This window comes from Colias croceus, chromosome 17 (assembly GCF_905220415.1).
Source record: "Colias croceus chromosome 17, ilColCroc2.1".
Lineage (NCBI taxonomy): Eukaryota > Metazoa > Arthropoda > Insecta > Lepidoptera > Pieridae > Colias > Colias croceus.
The window spans coordinates 9,114,999-9,137,209 of record NC_059553.1 but is presented as its reverse complement, the minus strand read 5'-3'; the positions used below and the strand labels follow the sequence as shown (position 1 = coordinate 9,137,209).

Sequence of the window (22,211 nt, the reverse complement as noted above, 5' to 3'; positions counted from 1 at the left end):
TATTTATCCGACCAGCAAGTAAAGACTGACATAATTTAATAAATTCAACTATAAAGAATATTTAGTAATTTATTAGCAGACCTTATTTCATTTTTACTCCAAAAGTGCTTTCAGAACAGTTTCTGAACATAAACAAATTTATATAATAATAATTGCAACGAGTTTTAATTTGATGAGAAATACAAAATGTTATAAATTAATAAAAACTTTCGCGTCAATATTATGTTTGTGTTGTGTGGACCCACCATTAGTATAGGACATAATTTATTATCTGTAGGCAACTGGCAAAATACCCGCCAAAACCTTAAAGTTAAAACTACCTACCTAAGATAATTTTTTTTTTCTTATTTCTTCTGTAGAATCGTTTTCGATTTATAGTAAGTACCTAGTTAAGATGTTTAAAATTTGTTTGTTTAAATCAATAATTTGTGTAATTTGTTTAAAATTTGTGTGGTGCATTAGGTAATAATTATTATTGATAATGATAGTTTTCTTTCCACTCTCACCACTACTACGACTTTGTAAGTATGCATCACATGCGCATAATTAGGTACTTATTTCGTACTTGGGGCTTTAGGTCGAGAAGTATAAGATAATAAAATCGAATTCATAATACCTAGGTAGGTAGTTATCCAATATTTTCATATTCAATAATTTACCTACAATATAAGAAGTTTCCTTTTGGATTAATGTAAGTACCTACTTACATCATTGTAAATTTGTACCTACTTACCTACCTACCTATTTAATTTAAGTAAGTAATTTTAATTTATTATAAGTAATAATATTGTTACATAAGTACATATTGATTCGTCTATTAAATCTATAGTTAATAAATGTTATCTTCGATGAAAAGGTTAGGCTTGAACGATACGATAATTCGTCGATAAAATGAATTACTTTCAACACATTATGTATTCAAATTAAGCTTGACTAGATCAATATCTAGGATTGCTATTAGCTGACATGACCTAACCTGTCTTAACTAAAGAATATCGATATAGCTTTTAGCGCCCACGGCTTTCTATTGTTAGAGCGTGCATCGATACTACGGTCATTTTATTAGAAATGCAATGTTTTTGCAAAATATTTATATTAAAAAACGCTATAATAATAATTCGTGTACATTGTACAATCGATACTTTAGAGGTTACATGTTTTTTTTTACATGTTTTCACTTTCGATTCGTCGGTAGGTATCCGTAGGTACTATCCGTACCTATCTAGAGTAAAATTAAGAGAAGACTAAAATAAAGATTATGATTGGCATTATTGTATTACCTAAATATTAATAAACTGTCTGCGATTTATGATAGACCAATTATTAGTTTGTTTTTCTAAAATTTGTTTTGATAAAACATTCCTAAAATTATACAGGTCCCCACAGAGCGAGCCAGAGCCTCGCGAGGCAGATGCTGAGAAAAACGCGTAAACCCATCGTAAGCCACGTTCACATGTCCTAATGTTTCAATATTTTTCCTTTTATCATTTTCTTTAAACAAAAATACAAAAAATACTACGATCGTGAAACTACGTACCTACTATAGTTAATACTAGCTTTCCGCCCGCGGCTTCGCCCGCGTTTTCAAAGAAAAACCCGCATAGTTCCCGTTCCCGTGGGATTTCAGGGATAAAACCTAGCCTATGTTACTCGTGGATAATGTAGCTTTCGAATGGTGAAAGAATTTTTCAAATCTGCCAAGTAGTTTCGGAGCCTATTCAATTCATACAAACAAACAAACAAACAAAAAATCAAACCTTTCCTCTTTATAATATTTGTATAGATTAATAGAATTAAATGAAAACATCCGTGTTATCCTATTTCGATCATCATTAACAAAAAAGTGACTACTGAATTCTATACAAAATATCTAACTAGGTACATAATATTATTGATTCTTATAACTAATTAGCCGTATTTATTTAAAATGATGTCATTATTAATTAACTGTATTGAATCGAGAATATTATTTTCGTTATTGTAGATGTTCTTGTTTGTTTGCGCTGTTCTAATTTAATTTTTAGGTATGTAGTTAGGTAGGTATATTGCATAACATTCTAGGTATCAACTGAATTCGTGAATTCGTTATAATGTTTACATAACATTGACTCAAGCTTTATGTAACGAGACTTTGTATCTCTAAGTTCTAACTCAGACTGTGTACAATTTCATATAATAATATTATGAAGATCCAATCACCTGTTTTTTTGAGAAAAAGTAACAAACATTCGTCCGTTACGAACTTACATGGTTACATAATTCTATTAGAAAATATTCATATGTCTACCTCTGTTAATCTATAAATTTTTTTACAAAGTTCAATCCTTAGGTACCTACCTAGTTACCAACTTTACCTTGGACGTTAACGTTTTTGACCCTTACGACTCGCCCCATCTTATATCGGGATAAGCTTGAGTTGCATTAATTTCCCTCTATATTTACAAAATAAATTTGAATAGGTGAGATATTTCAATAATAATTCCTCATATTCCAACAATACCATAAAAATTATGATCTGTACTAAAATTTTATTAATGCACTTTATACTTCAGCGCCAAACATCGCGATTATAAATTATTCACAAACATGACTCACATTAAATCGTCGATTCAAACAAACATTCATCATGACCAATCATGATATTTGCATAATCATACGACGTGATTTCAATTTTGTAACAAAATTACCTTCCCATCGTAAATTCGCACAAGGACGATGGTCCACATTAATAATGGTATTACAATTAAAGGGATCCTGGTCTCATGATGTCAGCTAATGATCTAAATATCAAGGCCATTGAATGTTGGGAAAAGTGCATTTAGAAATTCCAAACGAGTGCAGATAGAACGCGATGCATTTTTCGCCTGTCATGCGAGTCAAGTGCAGTTCTTCGGTACGATTTTATTTTTGGTTTGGAACTCATTTTACGTAAAATTCTAAAAGTTAGGTACTTAGGTACGTCATAATATAGTTTCAACCCCTAGAACTGCTTTACTGAACTTTTGAATGCGAACAAAAAAAGCTCTATTAAAAAGCGCAGCACAATAAACACTTTTTATTAGCTTTTTCTTTTGAAATAACATACTTATACTTTGTCATGCGAGTCATTAAGTGCAGTTATCAGTAGTTTGATTTTGATTTGAGTTTCAATAAAAAATATCAAGCGGACAACCATTGATCAAATCTAGCGAGGTCCAAAAACAAAATGTAACCTTACGACCTTTTGATTTAAAGTTGAACATGAAATAATCAGGGAAGATATAATTACGTTGATTAAAATATATATAATTTATGATTACACCAGTATTTATTCACGATGATTAGTATTGAATGAGCGTCCAAAAGCTGTCAGGTTAAGGTCACATGCGCTCAGTTTAAGTGTTTCTATTCGATCACGAAACCGATACATCGATTTAATAACGTAATTTGGTTTAAAAGTATGTAATTTACTAAATTATGGGCGGGTGTGAATTTGTATTGCGGTAGTGAAAATTTGTAGGTTTGACTGTACTTGTACTTTTTAAAGGTTATGACGTAGGTACTCGCGTTTTGCTATCGTAGATTTTTTTATTACGATTTTAAGCTATTGCATAGCTTCTATCGCAGGCCGAAATTCCGTAACGAAAAAACCTCACGTTCCCCACTTCGACGGGCGGAGGTGTGGCTTGAAGGCATGCTATGCAATAGCTTAACCGCGGCAGTCCCCGAGAGCCACACTTTTTTTTTCTATTTTCTACTTTAAGGGGAACTTAAAACGCTTTGCAAAGTGTACATAATTTATGCGATATTATATACATATCAAGTAATTTCTTCAATATTATTTAAAGAGCCAAGATTTGTGTTTTGATGCTTCAATAAAAAATTAAGAATACAGAAGAAATGTCCACAATGTCATAGATACCCACATACTTAGTTTAGGTAACGTAACAATGCTAGAAAATAGCGCGCTTCCTCCATCGTATAATGTATGAATTTTCATTGAACCCACTTAATAAATAGTTTACGTTAGGTACCCTCTTTCACCTATCGTCTACTACTTCAAGGAAATTCAATAGTAGCTTTTAACTTTCTTAATATCGATCATAGTTCTATTACATGTACCTACATCATAAATAGTTGATAATAATGAAAATCCATTCTATAAAAGCTCAGCATCACGTTCAGAGTAAGAATTGTTTATGATTAGCGTGTAGCAACTGTCGCTATAACTTTACGTCGTGCGATGCGTCTTCGCGAGCGCTCTTTATACAATATTATCTAACTAGCTTTTGGTCGAGTGGTTAGTATTTAGATTAAACAAGTGATAACTGCGTTAAAAACAACCGACTTCAAACTTGCACTTGCAAAATTCACAAATACCTACAGACAAAAATGCTCATAAAATAAAAACTACTGGGCCTATCCGAATAAAATTTTTATGGGACCAATTCGACACCATCCCGCATCGAACAAAAAAAGAATCACGTAAATCGGTTCAGAAACCTCGGAGAAATCAGTGTACATACATAAAAAAAAAAAAAATATACCGGCCGAATTGATAACCTCCTCCTTTTTTTTGAAGTCGGTTAAAAAAGAGAGCTTAGGTTAACTTCCAAGGTATGATAAAAATAACGTTCTTGGAATTTTACAATTGTAATACAAATTGTAATACAAATTTAGGAAATTGTTGAGTATTCCGTCAAAACGGATAAAAAAATACAAATAGTTTTATGTCGTATTTTTATTTCGAAATTGGTTATGTAATATTATTAACGCATTACTTACGGTGATTATAAGAGTATACAAGAGGCTTTGTATTTAAAGGATTTATCAAAATGTTTGATCAAGAGCCCCAAAATATTATAAGTATTAAACATTGCAAGCGTCTCCTTTGCAAATCTGCAACCAGCTTATTAACTAAACAGTTCAAAAAAGTCAAATTATTTCCCAAAACTGTATCACCAACGACCCAGTACCTAATTAAATCAAGCAAACGTCAATTGCAAAGCAAAACGTGCGATTTACAATCGTCCGCCGTGAGAATATGGCCAATCACGCTCCACGGAAGCTTTGTGAACCCTGACCTAAAACTGCGTTAAATAACTATTTTAATTTTAATTAAATTCGTGAAAATGTAAATGCATTATCTGTGCAATGGTAGCTTCTGTGGCTTGCTAGTTATCTCTAGTATTTAGTAGGACATGGATTCAAACTTCAAAGATAAAACATAATATCTATATTAAAGGTAACATTAGATTTCTAAATGGTTAAGGTAGGGTAGTTTACATCATAAATTCATTTCTCATCTAAAAGTCTTCTGGTTTGAGGACATAATATTTTATTTATATAGGAAATTCAAATTAAAATTAATTTATTTGTCAGTAAACATGGTATGTATGTATATAATATATGGTGTGTTATAGTTCAGTTTTTCAGCATGTTTGCCGGCATTTGGGTTTCTGTACGTGTGTAAGCTTTAACAGAAATACAAACTTGTTGTGCTGCATTTCTCCTTTGAATATGAGTAGAATAGAGAGACGTACCTACTTTTAGATACTTTGTTCTATTAAAATAATAAATTATTGTAAATATTTATCTGACTGTGAATCTGCGTAATCTATAAGTCTATAACTCATCTTAATCAATAAATATTATCATTTACAAACTCATTAATTTAAAATATAATACCGTTCAATGACCACAAACCAGTTTTGTAGTTTATCTAATTTAATTAAGCATACACCGAAGTTAGGCATGTGCTCTCAACAAATCATTTTTAATCTATATTCTGATCACAAGAATTAAATAAAAAACGAATGGAATGTTGGCGCCATATTATATTTCTGAAATCCAAGAATGCAATAAACGTGTTAATGTTTTTAACATAATATGAGCAAATTATGAAGTGTTAAAAGTTATTTTATTTTATAAAGTACATAATATTTAGTGAGAAACAATATATATATATATTTAAAAATGTCACGTTTTTACAATACCAAATATAATAATCACGATTAAAATGCCTTGATTAAAATGCCCTGTGGTATGTAAAAGTTAAAAATAAACTCAAAAGATGGGCTAATTAAAATAACAACATAATTTTAATTAAGATTTCAACACAATATGTGTTTGTATTACTGATTACTGACCAGTTGGCTTAGTTGGTAGTCGCACTGCATTCCAAGCCAGAGGTCGTGGGTTCGATTCCCACCCGGGGCAAATATTAATTGTGTGATTAACATAGGTGTTTGCTCTGTGTCTGGGTGTTAAGTATCTACATTAAGTATTTATTTAAAATTATATACGTATGTTTATCAGCCATCTGGTTTCCATAACACAAGCAAAAGCTTAGTATGGGATCAGAATTCAGATCGTGCCGTGTGTGAAAATTGTCCTGAAAAATATTTATTTATTACTTATTGAGTTCAGAAAGCTTTCATTGAGGTATATTATATCAATGATTTGTTCTGTAATTAGATTTTTATTATGTATAAGAGTACAAACATTTAAAACCAAAATGTTAGAGATTCGATTGTTTAGCTGATTATGGGTTGCACTCCTCGTGAACAATATTTTTGTATTCTTTATGTTTTTTATAACTTCATTGCTTCTATATTCTTTATATTAATTGAACCTGTTCAAATACTTAAAGCTGTAATTAATTCTGAAACATCATGTTAAAAGATGAATAGATATATCAAAACTGTAGAAAAAGGCTGCAGCCTTTTTCAAATATTTTCCACACCTCAATCCTCAGTAATGCTAAGATTGACAGTAATGGGCTGTCATATCTAAGCTTTATTCAAATCAATCGCTACTTAGTGAAGCGTGAGTCGCCCGTCAGGTAAGGTTACGTGAGTCACAAAATTACGTAGCTTTAGACCTAATTCTTAGTACTTATATTTATGCCCTAGTTTCGGAAAGTAAATGTTTGGAATATTTATATTTATATTGTGAGGGTAGGTTAGAAAATAAACGATAGCGTAAAATATATTTCGTTGGTGCATTGTCACTTAAAAAATTGGATTCAATTGCATAATGATGATCAATTTTTTTTATCGCCTTCCACACTGCCAAAGGCGTTGATTAACGGCCAAATTCCATGTCTCCTACAAGGAAATTAAGATATTATACGATTACCCTTAAGATATAACAAAGTTATAAAAATTGAAAAATTATATTCCGTATCTTTATAATATTATTAGGTACCATTTTAAATACACAATATCGATTGTCCGTTGTTGATAAGCATGTTTGCGTCGCCCAGACAACGCGAAAAGCTTCCTGTTAAATATCCACAACAAGAAGGTATCTTATAAATTAAATATCAGGCTTATTCATCATCATTTTCAATATATCTCAAAGATTCAAGACTCAAGAGATATAATATTTTCTCGACACCAGTGTTGTCAGTATAGTAAACTGACTCCCTAGAACTAGACACCAGTGTTGTCAGTATAGTAAGCTGACTCCCTAGAACTTGCGGGGTTAGACACCAGTGTTGTCAGTATAGTAAACTGACTCCCTAGAACTTGCGGAGTTAGACACCAGTGTTGTCAGTATAGTAAACTGACTCCCTAGAACTTGCGGAGTTAGACACCAGTGTTGTCAGTATAGTAAACTGACTCCCTAGAACTTGCGGAGTTAGAACATAATTCAAATCAAAAATAATATTATGACATAGATGCACGTAGTAGTATCACCCGATATATCAGCTAGTTAATCAAACTGTAGTAAAGTTCGTTGAACTTCAGTTTGTCCAATTTGTCAAACCATAGATCCGTTAGTACGGTATTCGTCAGATGATTATCAGGACAAGCGTGCATATTTTAATTGACAAACTTAACGTTCAAACAATGTGATGTAATTTGTATAATAATATTAATGGATCTATGGACTTATGAATTACTGAGCATGATGTATGATTTCTTAAAGATTTAGTCACGGTAATGTTATAATATTAATGTGGTTTAGCGGGAGTGGGTGTTGAACTAGAATTGTTTTGAATTGGGAAAATTACCACACTCTTGCAGAAGATCGCGTTAGTACAGTGATTACGAGTTACAAATATATTTCAGAGGTTCTGGGTTTGCTCTTCGATGAAATCAATAAAAGTTTATAATATGGGAGCGCTTGATAGCTCGTGATTAGAATCGATCAGAGAAACTGATTCGAAATGCATTTATTAGGTAGGTATATTCCCAGACACCAGACAAAAATTACTTACCTATAATACCATGAGATAACAGCGAACCCACACCGTCTCAATAGGCTACTGTGAGTGACAGTTACTGAGCAATTCAACATTTTTTATTCATAAACATTTCACAAGTGCTTATGAATGGTCATTCTTAACTATCGATAAAATATAGAGATCACAGCGCTATGTAACATGATAGCAACTGACGTCAACCGCACGACAGTCAATTTCTTCAGCCAAATGTCAGTCAGAGGACATACTAATAGTTACATCTGTGGTTACATGTCCCTTTCATTATGTGGACCGCCCACGATTACGCTTTGGAGAAGGCAAAAGGTGAACATCGATGTATTATGTATTTTATTATTTGGATACGTTTATTTTGTTGTTGAAAATGTAGCAATGTAAAAGCCAAGAAAATTATATGATATCTGCATAATAAACATTTCTAGATAAGAAGAAAGGAATTGAGTAGGTACTTATAATTTTTATTTTGATACCTTACTGTTATTTTTTTTTTATCCAATTATATTTTTTCTAGGATATCTACATAATAATAGACGCACTCACGTTGCACGCATTAATTCTTGTATATTTTTTGAACAAAAACATTTATAGAACTATTTAAACCGTTGTTTATTGCAAACGATTAAATGCTTCAACATCGAAGCATATTTATTAGTCCTAATATATTATTTTCCAAATACACCTATTAAATGCATATATGCAGTGACCCAAGTAAATAATAATATTTGAGATTAATCGTGACTTTAAAATAATATGCGTAGATCCTAATGTACAACGCGTGTTATTAACTATAATAAAATATGTTCTAATAGTTAGAATGATAATATTATGTTTTTGTTTACATCCTTACTATATAATATATCCAAGCACTTATGTATATTAGGTTCCTTGGACACCTTTTATTCTAAAGTTTTGTACGTCACCCCATCTGGGTTGCTTTAAAGGTACCTACATGTGTTGCGATGAAACATATATATAATATTTGACATTATCTGTGTTGTAATAAGGAACCATTACCAAGATATTAGAACATTGCCATACGTGGAGGTAACACTCTAAGATAATTAGGTAGTAGAAACGACGATACATGGTTAAGTTAAGAAAATATACAGTTTGTAAAAGTCGTATTTTTTTATTACAAAATGCAAGTCCAATTAAAATTGTTTTTTTTTAAAGCAGAAAAACAGGCCCAAAAAAAAGATTTTAACAGTTATCTTCTGTTCTCCTTTTTTATAAATTGGACTTAAGACCTTTAAAGCTCGCTAAATACCTTAAGAATGCGGATATTTTAAATACGAAACTTACTATGTTGAAGTTTTAAATATATTACTTACTCATAACTTTGCCTGTTTATGACAAAGTAATTGGTCAACTGATTTGACCCACTCACTCTATTAAAGAGGATATTTATGACAAGTTCTGAACCTGGCTTTGTTCGTAGTAAGATAAGCTTGTATGTACAGATGAATTTAAATATTATAGCAATTATTGTAGTAAGTAGGTGGTCTTAGGGTGCATCCACACATGCTGCCGGCTTATGCCGCCGGGTTTCAGACCGCCTTGCCGCTGAATGCAGGCCGCCGCGGCCGGCTTTACCGGCGGCTGCCACTCCGTACTCCTACCACTCCGTATCGAAGCCGCAAGCAAACTGCCGCTGGCAACCAAAAGCCGCGCGTGCCCGCATGTAAAGAAATGAAAATGCCGCCGGGCATGTGTGGATGCGCCCGGGCATGTGTGGATGATTATTGATGTTATTATTATTTCTTGATCTTGTAATGTAACGCCCACAAAAATGTCTGCTTTAAAATATTTTTATTGCAAGCAACCCTTATAACAATATGACAGTGTGCAGAGAAAATTATAAGTTAATATTATAATTTATTATAATAATTTGGAAACGGTACCAGTGCCGTTTTAAAGCAAAGTTTATAATTTACATGTAGATATTATGACGATTTCAAAGCGCGGTTTAAACTCTAGGAATAGATTAATGATGAATCTAGGATCACAGAGTAGATGATAAATACGTTCACCACTGTACCAAGGAGGCATTCTAAAAATACTTTCTAGCCATTAACGTCTCTTAAAAGATTGCTATCTCTTAATAATACAGTCTAAATATCATTGTTATCAAAACTTTCTTCCTAATTTATATAACAACAAAGTGCAAAACGACTTTATAAAAACAAAACGAGTTCTAATGAATCCATGGTGTAATTTCAATAGTGAAAGAATATATTATAAGAAATGCTATTACACGGAAAGCGAATCACCGTTTACCCTGCACTTTAGTTGTGCCAATGCTTTACATTAGAGTTTATACCTTTAGGGTTGCAACTTGCAGCCCATTACAACGAAGTATTAAAACATTTTTTCTGTGACAATAATTTTCCAAAAATAAACTATATTGGTTGACGCCAATCTAAAGATTAGTTTTATCCTTGATTATTCAAAAATACATACTTCAATCATGAGGTAATTCTAACAATAAAGTAATTAGGATTATGACGATACTACGGAATTGCAATCATCTTTATGACTAGAAACGATAATATCGAATTTAACGCTTGTCAGATTTAATCAAGCCACGTGATTAAGGGTTTATTTATTTATCTGTATGTAAAAATTAACTACTATTACAGGTAATGTTAAATTCGTATTATGGGTAACTAATAGGCACAATACGCCTCTCTTTATCATCATTACATTAGTGTAAGATAACATTTTATACTGGTAGAACAGCAACAAAAACATTAAGAATCTGGAAGGCACTTAGGTATAATATTAAATCTACATCATTTTTTTAAATATTATCATTTGCAGAAACAAATCCCAGAAAAAAATATGTAAATATTTATTCAATCAAAAAGAATATTAAATCAAAGTATAGATATTTATTATACTACTAAAGTAAAATAATATCAATTCAAAGCAAATTTTAATTAAAAAAAGTAGGAGAACAGCTAAACAGTCATACTAAACTACAATAATTTAACTATTTTTCAATCAATAGATTCATGCTCCATTTAAAATCCGATAAATTATTATAACCAACACTCGAACAAGTAATGTAAAAACTTATATAATGTGATAAATAGGGAGTTGAGAATAATTAATTTATCTAGATACAAATGTAGAGAAACTATAACTAAGTGGCTGCTCTCGAAGAATTACTATAACACAGAAAATGTAATTAATTTCTAGAACCCGCTGTTAACGTGAGAGTTTAATTCTGCTCATACTCTTTACCAATACATGAACCCACACTCATCCAATCATGCACACACATAAAGACATGATACACAAACACCCACACTCACACACTCATACACTCACAAACACACCCACAGACACAAACTTAAACAAACTCAAACTTTTACATTATATTATTTTTTATTTTTTTGGATCTCTGTTTAAATTAGGTACGTCAACATATTTCTCAACTATAACATTGGAAGGTCATCGGTACCCGTAATACAGACTATAGTCTAGTACGGGACCATCGTTTTTTCTATACTTTGTAATTGAGGTTGTGAAATAAAGATATTTTTATTTTATTATTTTTTTATTTAAAAAAGCAAGCAATTAAATGTCAAGACAGCTTGTACGCTTGTACGAGCTAATTGCAGATACTTGCACCAGAGCTTGCACTCTGTCGTCTTTTTGCATCCGGGACCCGTCAAGGTAAAAGGTATGGGAACCCCAAGAAATTATTAAGAATGATGAATATTCGTTCTTGTATTGGTGATATTTATCTATAATGGCTTGTTAAGTGGTGCCGCATCTCGGGTAAAAGGTCTTTAGAAATGTGATTACGGTAGAGACAAATTTGCTAGTAAAGTAATTAGCTAAGTATTTACTATAAAGTTTAATAAAATGTATTCTGGATTAAAGTTTAATTTAAATTTGCAGTTTATTTAATATAAGCTACCTATATTTGTACCTAGTGTTTTATTGATATTGATGATAATGTATAATGTATATAGGGTTCGGAATAATATAGAGCTACAAGAGCAGAGGATAAGAAAATATATACCTATGGAGAAAATAATATAATACAACGATTTTTTTAACAAAAACATACCTTACTATTCTATATAGATACAAAAAAAATATCTGTGAAATAGTGTACCCTTGCGGATCTCATATTCATAATTTATTTAATAAATAATAATTGATTCAGTATATTTTTCAAAAGCAAAGATATCCAAGTGGAATTTCCAAAATATGTGGGAAGTATTAATTTTTCAGATTTTTATGCTATACTAGCTTCCGCCCGCGACTCCGTCCGCGCGGAAAAATTAAGATTAATTTTTTTTCTAAGTATTTTTCCGGGATAAAAAGTATCCTATTTTATGCCCAGGATAATAAGGTATAATTATACCAAGTTTCATCGAAATCTAACCGCTAGTTTTCACGTGATGCCTTCACATACAGACAGACAGACAGACAGACAGACGGACAGACAGACAGACAGACAAAAAATTTTTTAATCAAATATTTGGGTTTGGTATCGATCCAGGAACACCCCCTGCTATTTTGCTTTTCAATATTTTCAATGTACAGAATTGACCCTTCTACAGATTTATTATATGTATAGATTAAAATATATTACGGTCACTTTCGTAGCAAAAATATTAATAAGAAGAAAAAATACGGAACTGTCCATTAGCATTGATTTGTTGTTTACATATTTACGCTTATTATATTTAATGATAATATATTATTTATTTTACACCATAATTTATTACGTACCTACACGTATAAGTATATTAAGAAGAGCTGGAACGTCAACACATTTACACATTGCACATGTTAGGCCGGGAGATACTGACACAAAATTTCGGGTCATTTGTAACAGGATGGCGGTCTAGAGGGGTCTTACTTATCCGACGAGTGTGACTTACGCCCACGCGACTAGTCCGCCGGTACCAGCGTTCTGACCATCATTTTTCTTTTTGTCATTGCGTAATAAGACCTCTGTAGAACCGCCATTCTGTTACAACTGACCCGAAATTTTGTGTCAGTATCTCCCGGCCTATGTATGTGTCATATTTTGCAATTGTTTATAAATACAGGATGATGTAATTGGTGTAGTACGAATATCTAAAAATCTATGAAGAATTTTGTGATACAGTAAATGGAAGAATTATATACTATTTTACAGTATTTAATAAAATCATTTAATTTTTTGTTCATTTTCATTAGAAATGTCAATTTTTCTCACCAAGGTGGAAATTTGGATGATAAGGATCTTGTTAGAAAAATATAAATTTTTAGTAAAATCGGCATTTTTTTTTTCAAAAATCAAATTACTAATTAATAATCAGAGTTATCACCATTTACATTAATTTACAAACGATATCGGTTGTTCTTACTTAAAATTGAATACCAATGTCTTATTGCGGTATGTGTTCTTTGGAAGTGTTCGTAAAGTTGTTGATCCGTAATTAAATTTTGCGGAAAATCTTTTAGAGCGCTTAGTTGTGACATATCCTAAGCATATTCAATAGAATTAAAAGACGAGCGAATATGCAAGCCAGTCTAAAACTTGAATATTTTCTAAAATGAAACTAGAGTCGCATTTATTTTTGAACATACTGTAAGTGAAATTGCATAAGTGTGAGTACTGTGAACATGCCAGCTTTGCTTAATTGACCGATATTGACCCAAGCTCCTACTATAGTTATCCCGGGACATCCCGGGCTAAGCGGCTAGTTGTTTATAAGGTAAATAATGTCATACAATTATCACAAAAAATACTACTTATACGTGATATACCTAGTTAATGCGAGTCAAAAAATCTTTAATTGCACCATCGTTTGCAATTTATATCTGACATCTAGTTTAACGGTTGAGATGAAAAGATTAACGTAAAGTATGAAGCATTTTTAACCGACTTCAAAAAAAGGAGGAGGTTATCAATTCGGCCGGTATGTTTTTTTTATGTATGTACACCGATTACTCCGAGGTTTCTGAACCGATTTACGTGATTATTTTTTTGTTCGATGCGGGATGGTGTCAAATTGGTCCCATAAGAATTTTATTCGGATAAGCCCAGTAGTTTTTATTTTATGAGCATTTTTGTCTATATTTGTAAATGTTGCAAGTGCAAGTTTGAAGTCGGTTGTTTTTAACGCAGTTATTGACTTGTTTGTTTCCATTGTGCATTGAAATATTAATATCAACATGAATATTTATTTAGAAAGAAGGAAAGAACATTTATTCTATGTTCAAAGTGTTAAAAATTTTGCACGCATAATTTTATAAATTTTAATTATAGATTAAAAACAGATTAAACTAACAATGAACGAGCGTAAATTTTGATATACAAATTCTGGCAAAATGTTATATTCCTCATATTATTTAAGAGACATAGAGTAATTTAAAGATAATAATTGTACAATTAACTTCTAATTTTCACAACTTGACAGATCGTCTCGTTAGCCACTTTTAGTATAACTTTAATTGAACTTTCAACAAAAGTGTATTCGAGCAATTTAAACCATGTAGTTTTTAAAACAAGGCCTCGGATAGCACCTTGTTAAGATAATTAAAATATTGATCTGACACGGTTGTGAAGCTTCTTGATTATGATATATTTCTTTGTACCTTTGTAATTGACCTGGTGAACTTTGTAGGTACCACCTAATGAGTTTTGTTTCTATTATTATTTTAATATTGACGATATTTTAAAACTCTTTTTTATTTATAGGATTATTTATAGGAAAACCATATACTATAAACTAGAAATAATAGTTTTTTTTTTTAATAAAATAATAAAAATGACAACCTATCTAATTAATTTATGCTACAGATGATGAATACCTATGCCTGTAAAAACATGATAAACATTTTTCAGCCTAATTATTGTTGAACTATAAAATAAACTTAATAATGCGTACAAATTCCTTGACACAAAAGCAAGCAGCTAACCCATTAGTGTAACATTTCACGACACCCATCATAACCGATCTTCATTATTGAAATAAACTGATTCTTTTACAATTAAATCGTGTTTAAATCGCATTTTTGTTGATACTTGAACTTGGGATCTATGCGTGCATCATGCTACGTTATCGGAATATTTATAAATTTATCCTCAATCAATTTTATACCTTATCGACATAGCAGCAAGGACAGCATAAATCTATTTTGGTAAATTCAAGCCGCAAAGCTGCGTTGGTGAAAAGTTGTAAGCACGTTTTTTAGATGTGTTTTGTTTCGGTATAAAAAGCAAAAGTCGGGTTTTAAGGCATCAGTGTGTGATACCCCATCATTGTAGAACTATCCAATCGGGAAGATGAAAGCGGTAATGTCCTGTGATATTTATACGTGTTTTTTCAGTGATTTAAATGAGACTTAAAAAGCTATAAATCTAGATTTTAATTAACAGTTTAAAAAAAGTGTTTTAAATGTTTACGAAAATGCACGATATCAGGATTTTTTAATGATTAGATATACGTTAGAAGTAATAATTATAGTCTGATTATAGTATCTAGTAATAAGTGATAAGTAAAGGCTCCTTTTTTGAATAAATAGATCTTTATTATTTTTAATGCTTTCTTCATATTTTCAGTATTTTAAGAACGTTATAATAAGTCTGATAAATCAATAATTTTGTTGATCATTGACCTTATTGACTATAATTTTTTTATTGCAGATTGTCCTGGCCGCTTTCATAGCGGTTTGCACCGCTGCAAAATTAGATCGTTCATATCTTCCACCAGCAAACGCTGACACCGCTGGTGGCACATCAGACATACTCCAAGTACCAGTTTCTAGAACAAATAACCAAGTTTCCGGAGATCTTCCTATTGGCAGTTATCTGAACGATCACCAAGGCGTCATAGTCGATGCCGCTGTTGGTACCAGAGCTTCGAATCCTGGCAAATCTGGTCTAGGAGCACCCAGAATTACCTACGGATCAAAAGACTCCAGAGTAGGAGACGCCGCTTTCAGGGACAAACACCTTCAAGGTGGTCCCAGCTTCCTTCCACAAGGTTTCGTTGATTTCTCTAAACCAGAGCGTGCCCAAGCGAGCAGTGACAGTTTAGCAAGGACAGTGAAAGAAGAAAGCGATTTGGGAGTTGACATGTTTAACTATGGATACGAAACGAGTAACGGTATAAGTGCCAGTGAAACTGGGGTGGCTACGAATGGGGTTGAAGCCACGGGTCAATACTCGTTTACGGGTGACGATGGTCAAGTGTACACTGTTATGTATACTGCGGATAAGGGTGGATATCAAGCTGTAGGAGCACATTTGCCTACACCTCCTCCTGTGCCAGAGGCGATTATGAAGGCGTTGGAGCAAAATGCAAAGGACGAAGCAGCTGGAATTATTGATGATGGTGAGCATGATTTTATGTTTTATTTCTAGTCAGATATTTTAGGTCCTTTATTTGGCATAATCAGTTACCTATGTAGTTTTATCATTTCATCATGTTTTAAGTGTATTGTGTCCGGTCATTTACATCAAATAATTGCTGTTTCTTTCTTTTTTCTTTATCATTAAATTTATCATTAAAATCAACACAATATACACGACACAATTTATTACTCTTAGTTAGGACAGGTTTCTTATTGTCGAATTTTGGTACATCATATTATTTTATGCAATAGAAACTTATATTTCTCAGAACAAATTTGTCCTATGACGTATTAAAATACTCACAAAATAATAGTGTATACTGCATGTAAATCGTAAATTCATATCTAAATTTATTCCATTTTGATCTGATCTCATTATAAATATTTAAAAAAATCAATACATTCTTAGCTTAAAGTTTTATTCTTCATTTTTTATGTTGTTTCATAGGTTTATGAACAGTGTACTGTTTCAGACAAAGCACTTCCAATTAATCGTACATGTAATAAGATACGAGTAAAACAATATTGCACTAAATAAAAAAAAATACACAGCGAAAGGTCCTCGGTTAAAAATAACAATGACAAACTGCACCAAAAAATAAAGTAAAGTGATATGCGTATACGATACAAAAATAAACCTGTTATTCAATTTCAACCATAACTGTTGAGGCTATTTGTTAAATTCACTATTTTACCGATTCTCTATATCTCTTAATGACGCTTAAGGTTTTTGACCTCTAAGATATGATCGATTTTATTAAGGCTGAGTGCACACTTAATTAGTGAAGGCCGAACGGTACTCAGCGTTAGCCTCCGCGCATTCGATACTATACTGTGCTATTAGTGTACCTTCATTGGTTTCCGATTTGGGCGTATCTAATACGCTGATTCCTTGATCTTCTTTACCTTGATGTGTACGCAGCATTAGCTTCCGATATTTATTGTATTGATGCAATCGGAATTGTTTTCATGATAAAATCGGTTTTCGGTTAGATTAATTGTTAGGTTATAAAGGTAACTGTATTGAATTCTATTGATGTAACATCGTTATTTTTTATTAGATCGTCTAACAGATTTGGTTTTAGATATTTGTATCTATGCTTTCTAATTATTTTTGTGTGGTAAAAGTCTAGATAAGATTATTATATTATTTTCATGAATGCTTCATTTTTTTAATTTTATTGAAGTTGGTAAATCGTCTTAATGAGATATATTTTATTTCGCATTTAAAATATTCAAAGAAATAGTCAAAATAAAATATTAAGTGATAAGGCCGCCAAAATAGTTTTTCTCTGTTCTATCTGTAAGTAGTTATAACGTTTCCTATTTTGTACAACTATTAAGGAGTTAAATAAAGAAATAACAAATAAATAGTCATGATCAGGAACTAATTCCATAAAATATTCCATATAATCCATATATTTTATTATTCCATATATTTTAACATAATTATCAATAAATCAATTGCACTATTTATCGAAAAAACATGCGCTAAAACAGCTTTAAAATAAAAAAAAAACATATTTACAATTTAATAAATAACTTAATTTTTAGTAAAAAACTATCGCAATAAGGTTTTGTCAAGACGTAATTTGTAATATGTCGGTAAAAATCTTGGTAAAAATATTGAGTGAAAGGCCTTATTTAACCTTGTTATTTACTTTAATGACATCAATGAAACTAATTAAAGGATAAAATATTTGTATTATCGCAAATCGATACCTCATTGGAGAATCCCAGATTTTTTCAATACTCTTCATATTATATTTGCGTTCTTATCATACCTACGAAATTAAAAACAACTAAGCGAAAGCAAAGTAAATATGAACGGAAAAATATTCGGTTGTTCAGAATAATTTCATTAAAATATTTAATTAATTTTAGATAAGAGAATTCGTTTGAAAGGTTCGATTTCGTTTTCAAGTTACCTACTTAAACCATGTTAAAATGCTAGAAATTGAATATTGACATCAATTTAGCACACATAATTCAATTCAAAACTTCATAATGCTAAATAGCCGAAACAAATACATTTAATACTTCACAAATTCATACAAAACCGCGACAGGACAAATTAGTTCAATCCCATTGTAAGCTTCGATGAATGCAAACCGCCTGATAAATAGTAGTTGGAGGCGTTGACAAATTATCGACCAACTTTCGTTTTCTATTTACAGGCTCGTACGACGCTAAGAAGTACAATACAGGCGGGGATTACACTGCGATCGGTGATAATGATAGTCAATCAAATAAATTTGCGAACCGACCTGGATCCAGTGCTCAAATAAGCGGCGGATTCATTAATCAGAACAATGAAGCTTTAAAACCAAACGATAATGGGCAATTTGGGTTCATCAGCGGTAATAAGGATACGCGACAACCGATTGGCAATGTTCAAATTTCGCAAAATATTCCACAAGGGTTTACTGGATCTCAACAGCAGAATCAACCACTATCGTCTAGCAATTCAGGAGATTTTAACAATGTAATACCAACTCAAAGCTTCAGTCAGAGTTCATTCAGTGTCGGAAATCAACAACCAAGTGCATTCCAGCAGAACATACCTTCTCACAGTTATTTCCAGCAGAACACACCTCAAGGTACTTTCGCACAGAACGCACCTCAAGCTGCTTTCCAGCAGAACACACCTCAAAGTTCTTTGCAGCAGAACGCACCTCAAGCTACTTTCCAGCAGAACACACCTCAAGGTCCTTTCCCACAGAACGTACCTCAAGCTACTTTCCAGCATAACACACCTCAAGGTTCTTTCCAACAGAACATACCTTCTCATACCTATTTCCAGCAAAATATACCTTCTCATAGCTCTTTCCAGCAGAACACACATCAAGGTTCTTTCCAGCAGAACATACCTCAAGGCTCTTTCTCAAATGAATATTTACCACCACAACAACAATTTGTTCAACAAACCCTCGGTGAAGCTAAACCTTCATACGATACTGAGAACAGCCAGGATTCAAATAAACTAACAACAAATATTCCACTATCACAACAAGATTTGCAAAATCAAGATCAAGGTGTAATTATTTCATCGTCAAGGCCAAGTTCATACGATACGTCAATCAGTGATAGTGTTTCAACCAGTTCAAATGCACAGAAAGAAACTGTTGAACAAAAACCTCAATCGAATTTTAATAAAGTTCAAATTAATCAAGGGGCATTCAATAGTTTCGGAAGTTCTCAAAGCTCAGATAGTTCGTTGCCTACAACCGTATCTCAAATATCATCTTCACCTAATGATGGTTCTTTCCAACAACAGTTTACCAGTTCATTCAATCAGCAAACAATTGTCCCCACAAACCAGCCTTCTAAAGAATTGACAACACCATTTGAAATGAATCCGACAACTAATATCGATGATGAGCGTGTAACTACTAACACAGTTCCATCAACAGGTGATTCTTTCCAAATTCAATCAATTAGTCAAGTGACTTCTTCACAAGGAACCGGAGCGCTGAATCAAATTCCAGAGCAAGAAAATGCACCTGCAAATCAACCTTCAAACACATACGAAGGAGAAATATACAATTATAATAAACCAGATTCACAACCAAAACCAACAGACGCGGCATTAACATCAAACATAGTGACTTTAAATTACAACAAGGGTCCAGATGGCGCATTTGTACAAATATCTGAACCGTTCCAGAAACCTATTATTGGAAATCAGAATATCCAAATATCTTCTATTCAAGCCCGTCCTACGGATGCTTCATTACCAGTGACAACCACTAACAATCAATATGAACAGACAGAGACAGAAACTGCATTCACAACTTCTGAAGAGCAAAACACTGCAGAATCGGAGAATCTAGAAAGTGATAAACCTACAACAAATTTGTTCGCACAAACACTTCCCACTGACGCTACATTTGAACCAAGTACGCAAGGACAAAGTTTTAACCAATACACACAATCTCAAAATTCTTTCAACACTCAAGTGCCTTCTTTCCAAAATCCTTTTGCACAAGCAAACCAGCAGCCCGTGCAAAATTCATTCCAACAGACACGACCAACATCTCCAGCGTTCCTGCAAACTCAAGCTATAACTCAAAATCAATACACGCAACCTCAAGGACCTGATGGTTCATATTATTATGACAGACCAGCCAAGCCATTTAATCAACCTCAATTCCCGTCACAATCGAATCAATTCAACAAAATACCGCAACGTCCTGAATTTTCCGGCCAACCTATTAATGCCTTTGCAAAACCAACAGTGCCGTCTATGTTAGTGACGGGACAGAGCACTAATACATTCCAAAGTCCTATTAACGGATTAACTCAAGCCACTATTTCATCATTTGGACAGAGCGCTCAAACTTCTTCCATAAACAATAAGCCTTCACCAACATCTTTTCCTTTCAACCAAAATACTCAATTTGCTGGTGAACAAGGAAACCCCCACCAGGGCTCAATTGCGGAAGCTTTTGCTTACACCCAACAGGTTGCGTCGCAACAAAACAATATTCCTCAGGGTTTTGGACAAACAACTAATTCCGAAGCAGCAACGCCAGTAAACACAGACAGTGAAATATACCAATACAACAAGCCAGAACAATCTCTCCCCTCCACATCTTCATCTGAAAGTAATGAAGAAGGATCTGGAGATCAAGCTGGAAATACATTCGCTGCCTTACCAACGCAAAACACAAATCAACAGCCGTCATCATCTTTACCACAAAATGGAGCTATCTCAAAACCCGAAGGAAATACTATTGCAGGAATTTCAGGTCAGAAGCATTACACTTTACCGCTAGGCTCCTCAATTTTAGGTAGCGCATGTTGCGGTGGCCACGCTCAATTTACTCAGAATTACCATAAATTCAACTCACTTCAAACTATTAATAGACAACAACAGCCAAGTCAAATTTTCACAGGTCCGGAGAAATTTGAAATAAACAGAAAACCGCCCAGTTTCGACTCCACAGGTTATCATTACTGAGTGCCATTAATTGAATAGTTTAATTTAATATTGTATAGATATTTCGTGATATTATGTAATAAACTTTGGGATGATGATAAATAATAAATTATTTTGTAAATAAATACAATCAGTTGTTTAATTAGACCTTATAAGCATAATATTATAATATTATGTTACGCTTCTAAAAGTCGCCCATTGCCCATCTCACGCAGTACAGCCCATGAACCGAAAATATATTTCTATAATAATCACACATACTAGTCACTAATCACTCACACAAAAATGTGAACTAAAACGAAGTTATCAGACAAGTTATCATCAAAATGTTTATATATATCTTACTAACATTTGCAAAGCTATAATAGAAAATGTAGTAATGCAGTACAATACACACTTCACCTTGATAAATACTTCGTCCATCATTATATCTAAAGAGAATATTTTGCGGGCATAACAATAAAGAAATGATTCACACATCAATCACGATCGCTTACCGTACGTCAATTAAATTGCTGGAATGTGCGTTTTCGTAATTAATACGAGTAGATACTGAAACAGAACATACATAGTATATGACATATTGTAATATGAGTAAGTAAATGAAACTGTTACATACTTTTCTCCTTTTTTTAAATTAAGGTTTATAATAATATTATGTACATTCCTATCATATAAATCATAAATTAT

General features: G+C 32.5%; 1 protein-coding gene across 2 annotated transcripts; it reads left to right on the top strand.

Annotated features, from left to right (window-relative positions):
* The first annotated feature begins 450 nt into the window (after positions 1–450).
* Positions 451–21,605, top strand: LOC123699247 (serine-rich adhesin for platelets-like). Of its 2 annotated transcripts, XM_045646157.1 has the most exons (4): positions 451–521; positions 1,377–1,438; positions 15,870–16,560; positions 18,757–21,605. In XM_045646157.1, the coding sequence occupies exons 1-4, from the start codon at positions 482–484 to the stop codon at positions 21,540–21,542; spliced, it is 3,579 nt and encodes a 1,192-aa protein (XP_045502113.1). In that variant the 5' UTR covers positions 451–481; the 3' UTR covers positions 21,543–21,605. The 2 variants fall into 2 exon arrangements, with proteins under 2 accessions (XP_045502113.1, XP_045502114.1); XM_045646158.1 differs by lacking the exons at positions 451–521; positions 1,377–1,438 and adding an exon at positions 15,482–15,518.
* Positions 21,606–22,211: the final 606 nt, after the last annotated feature.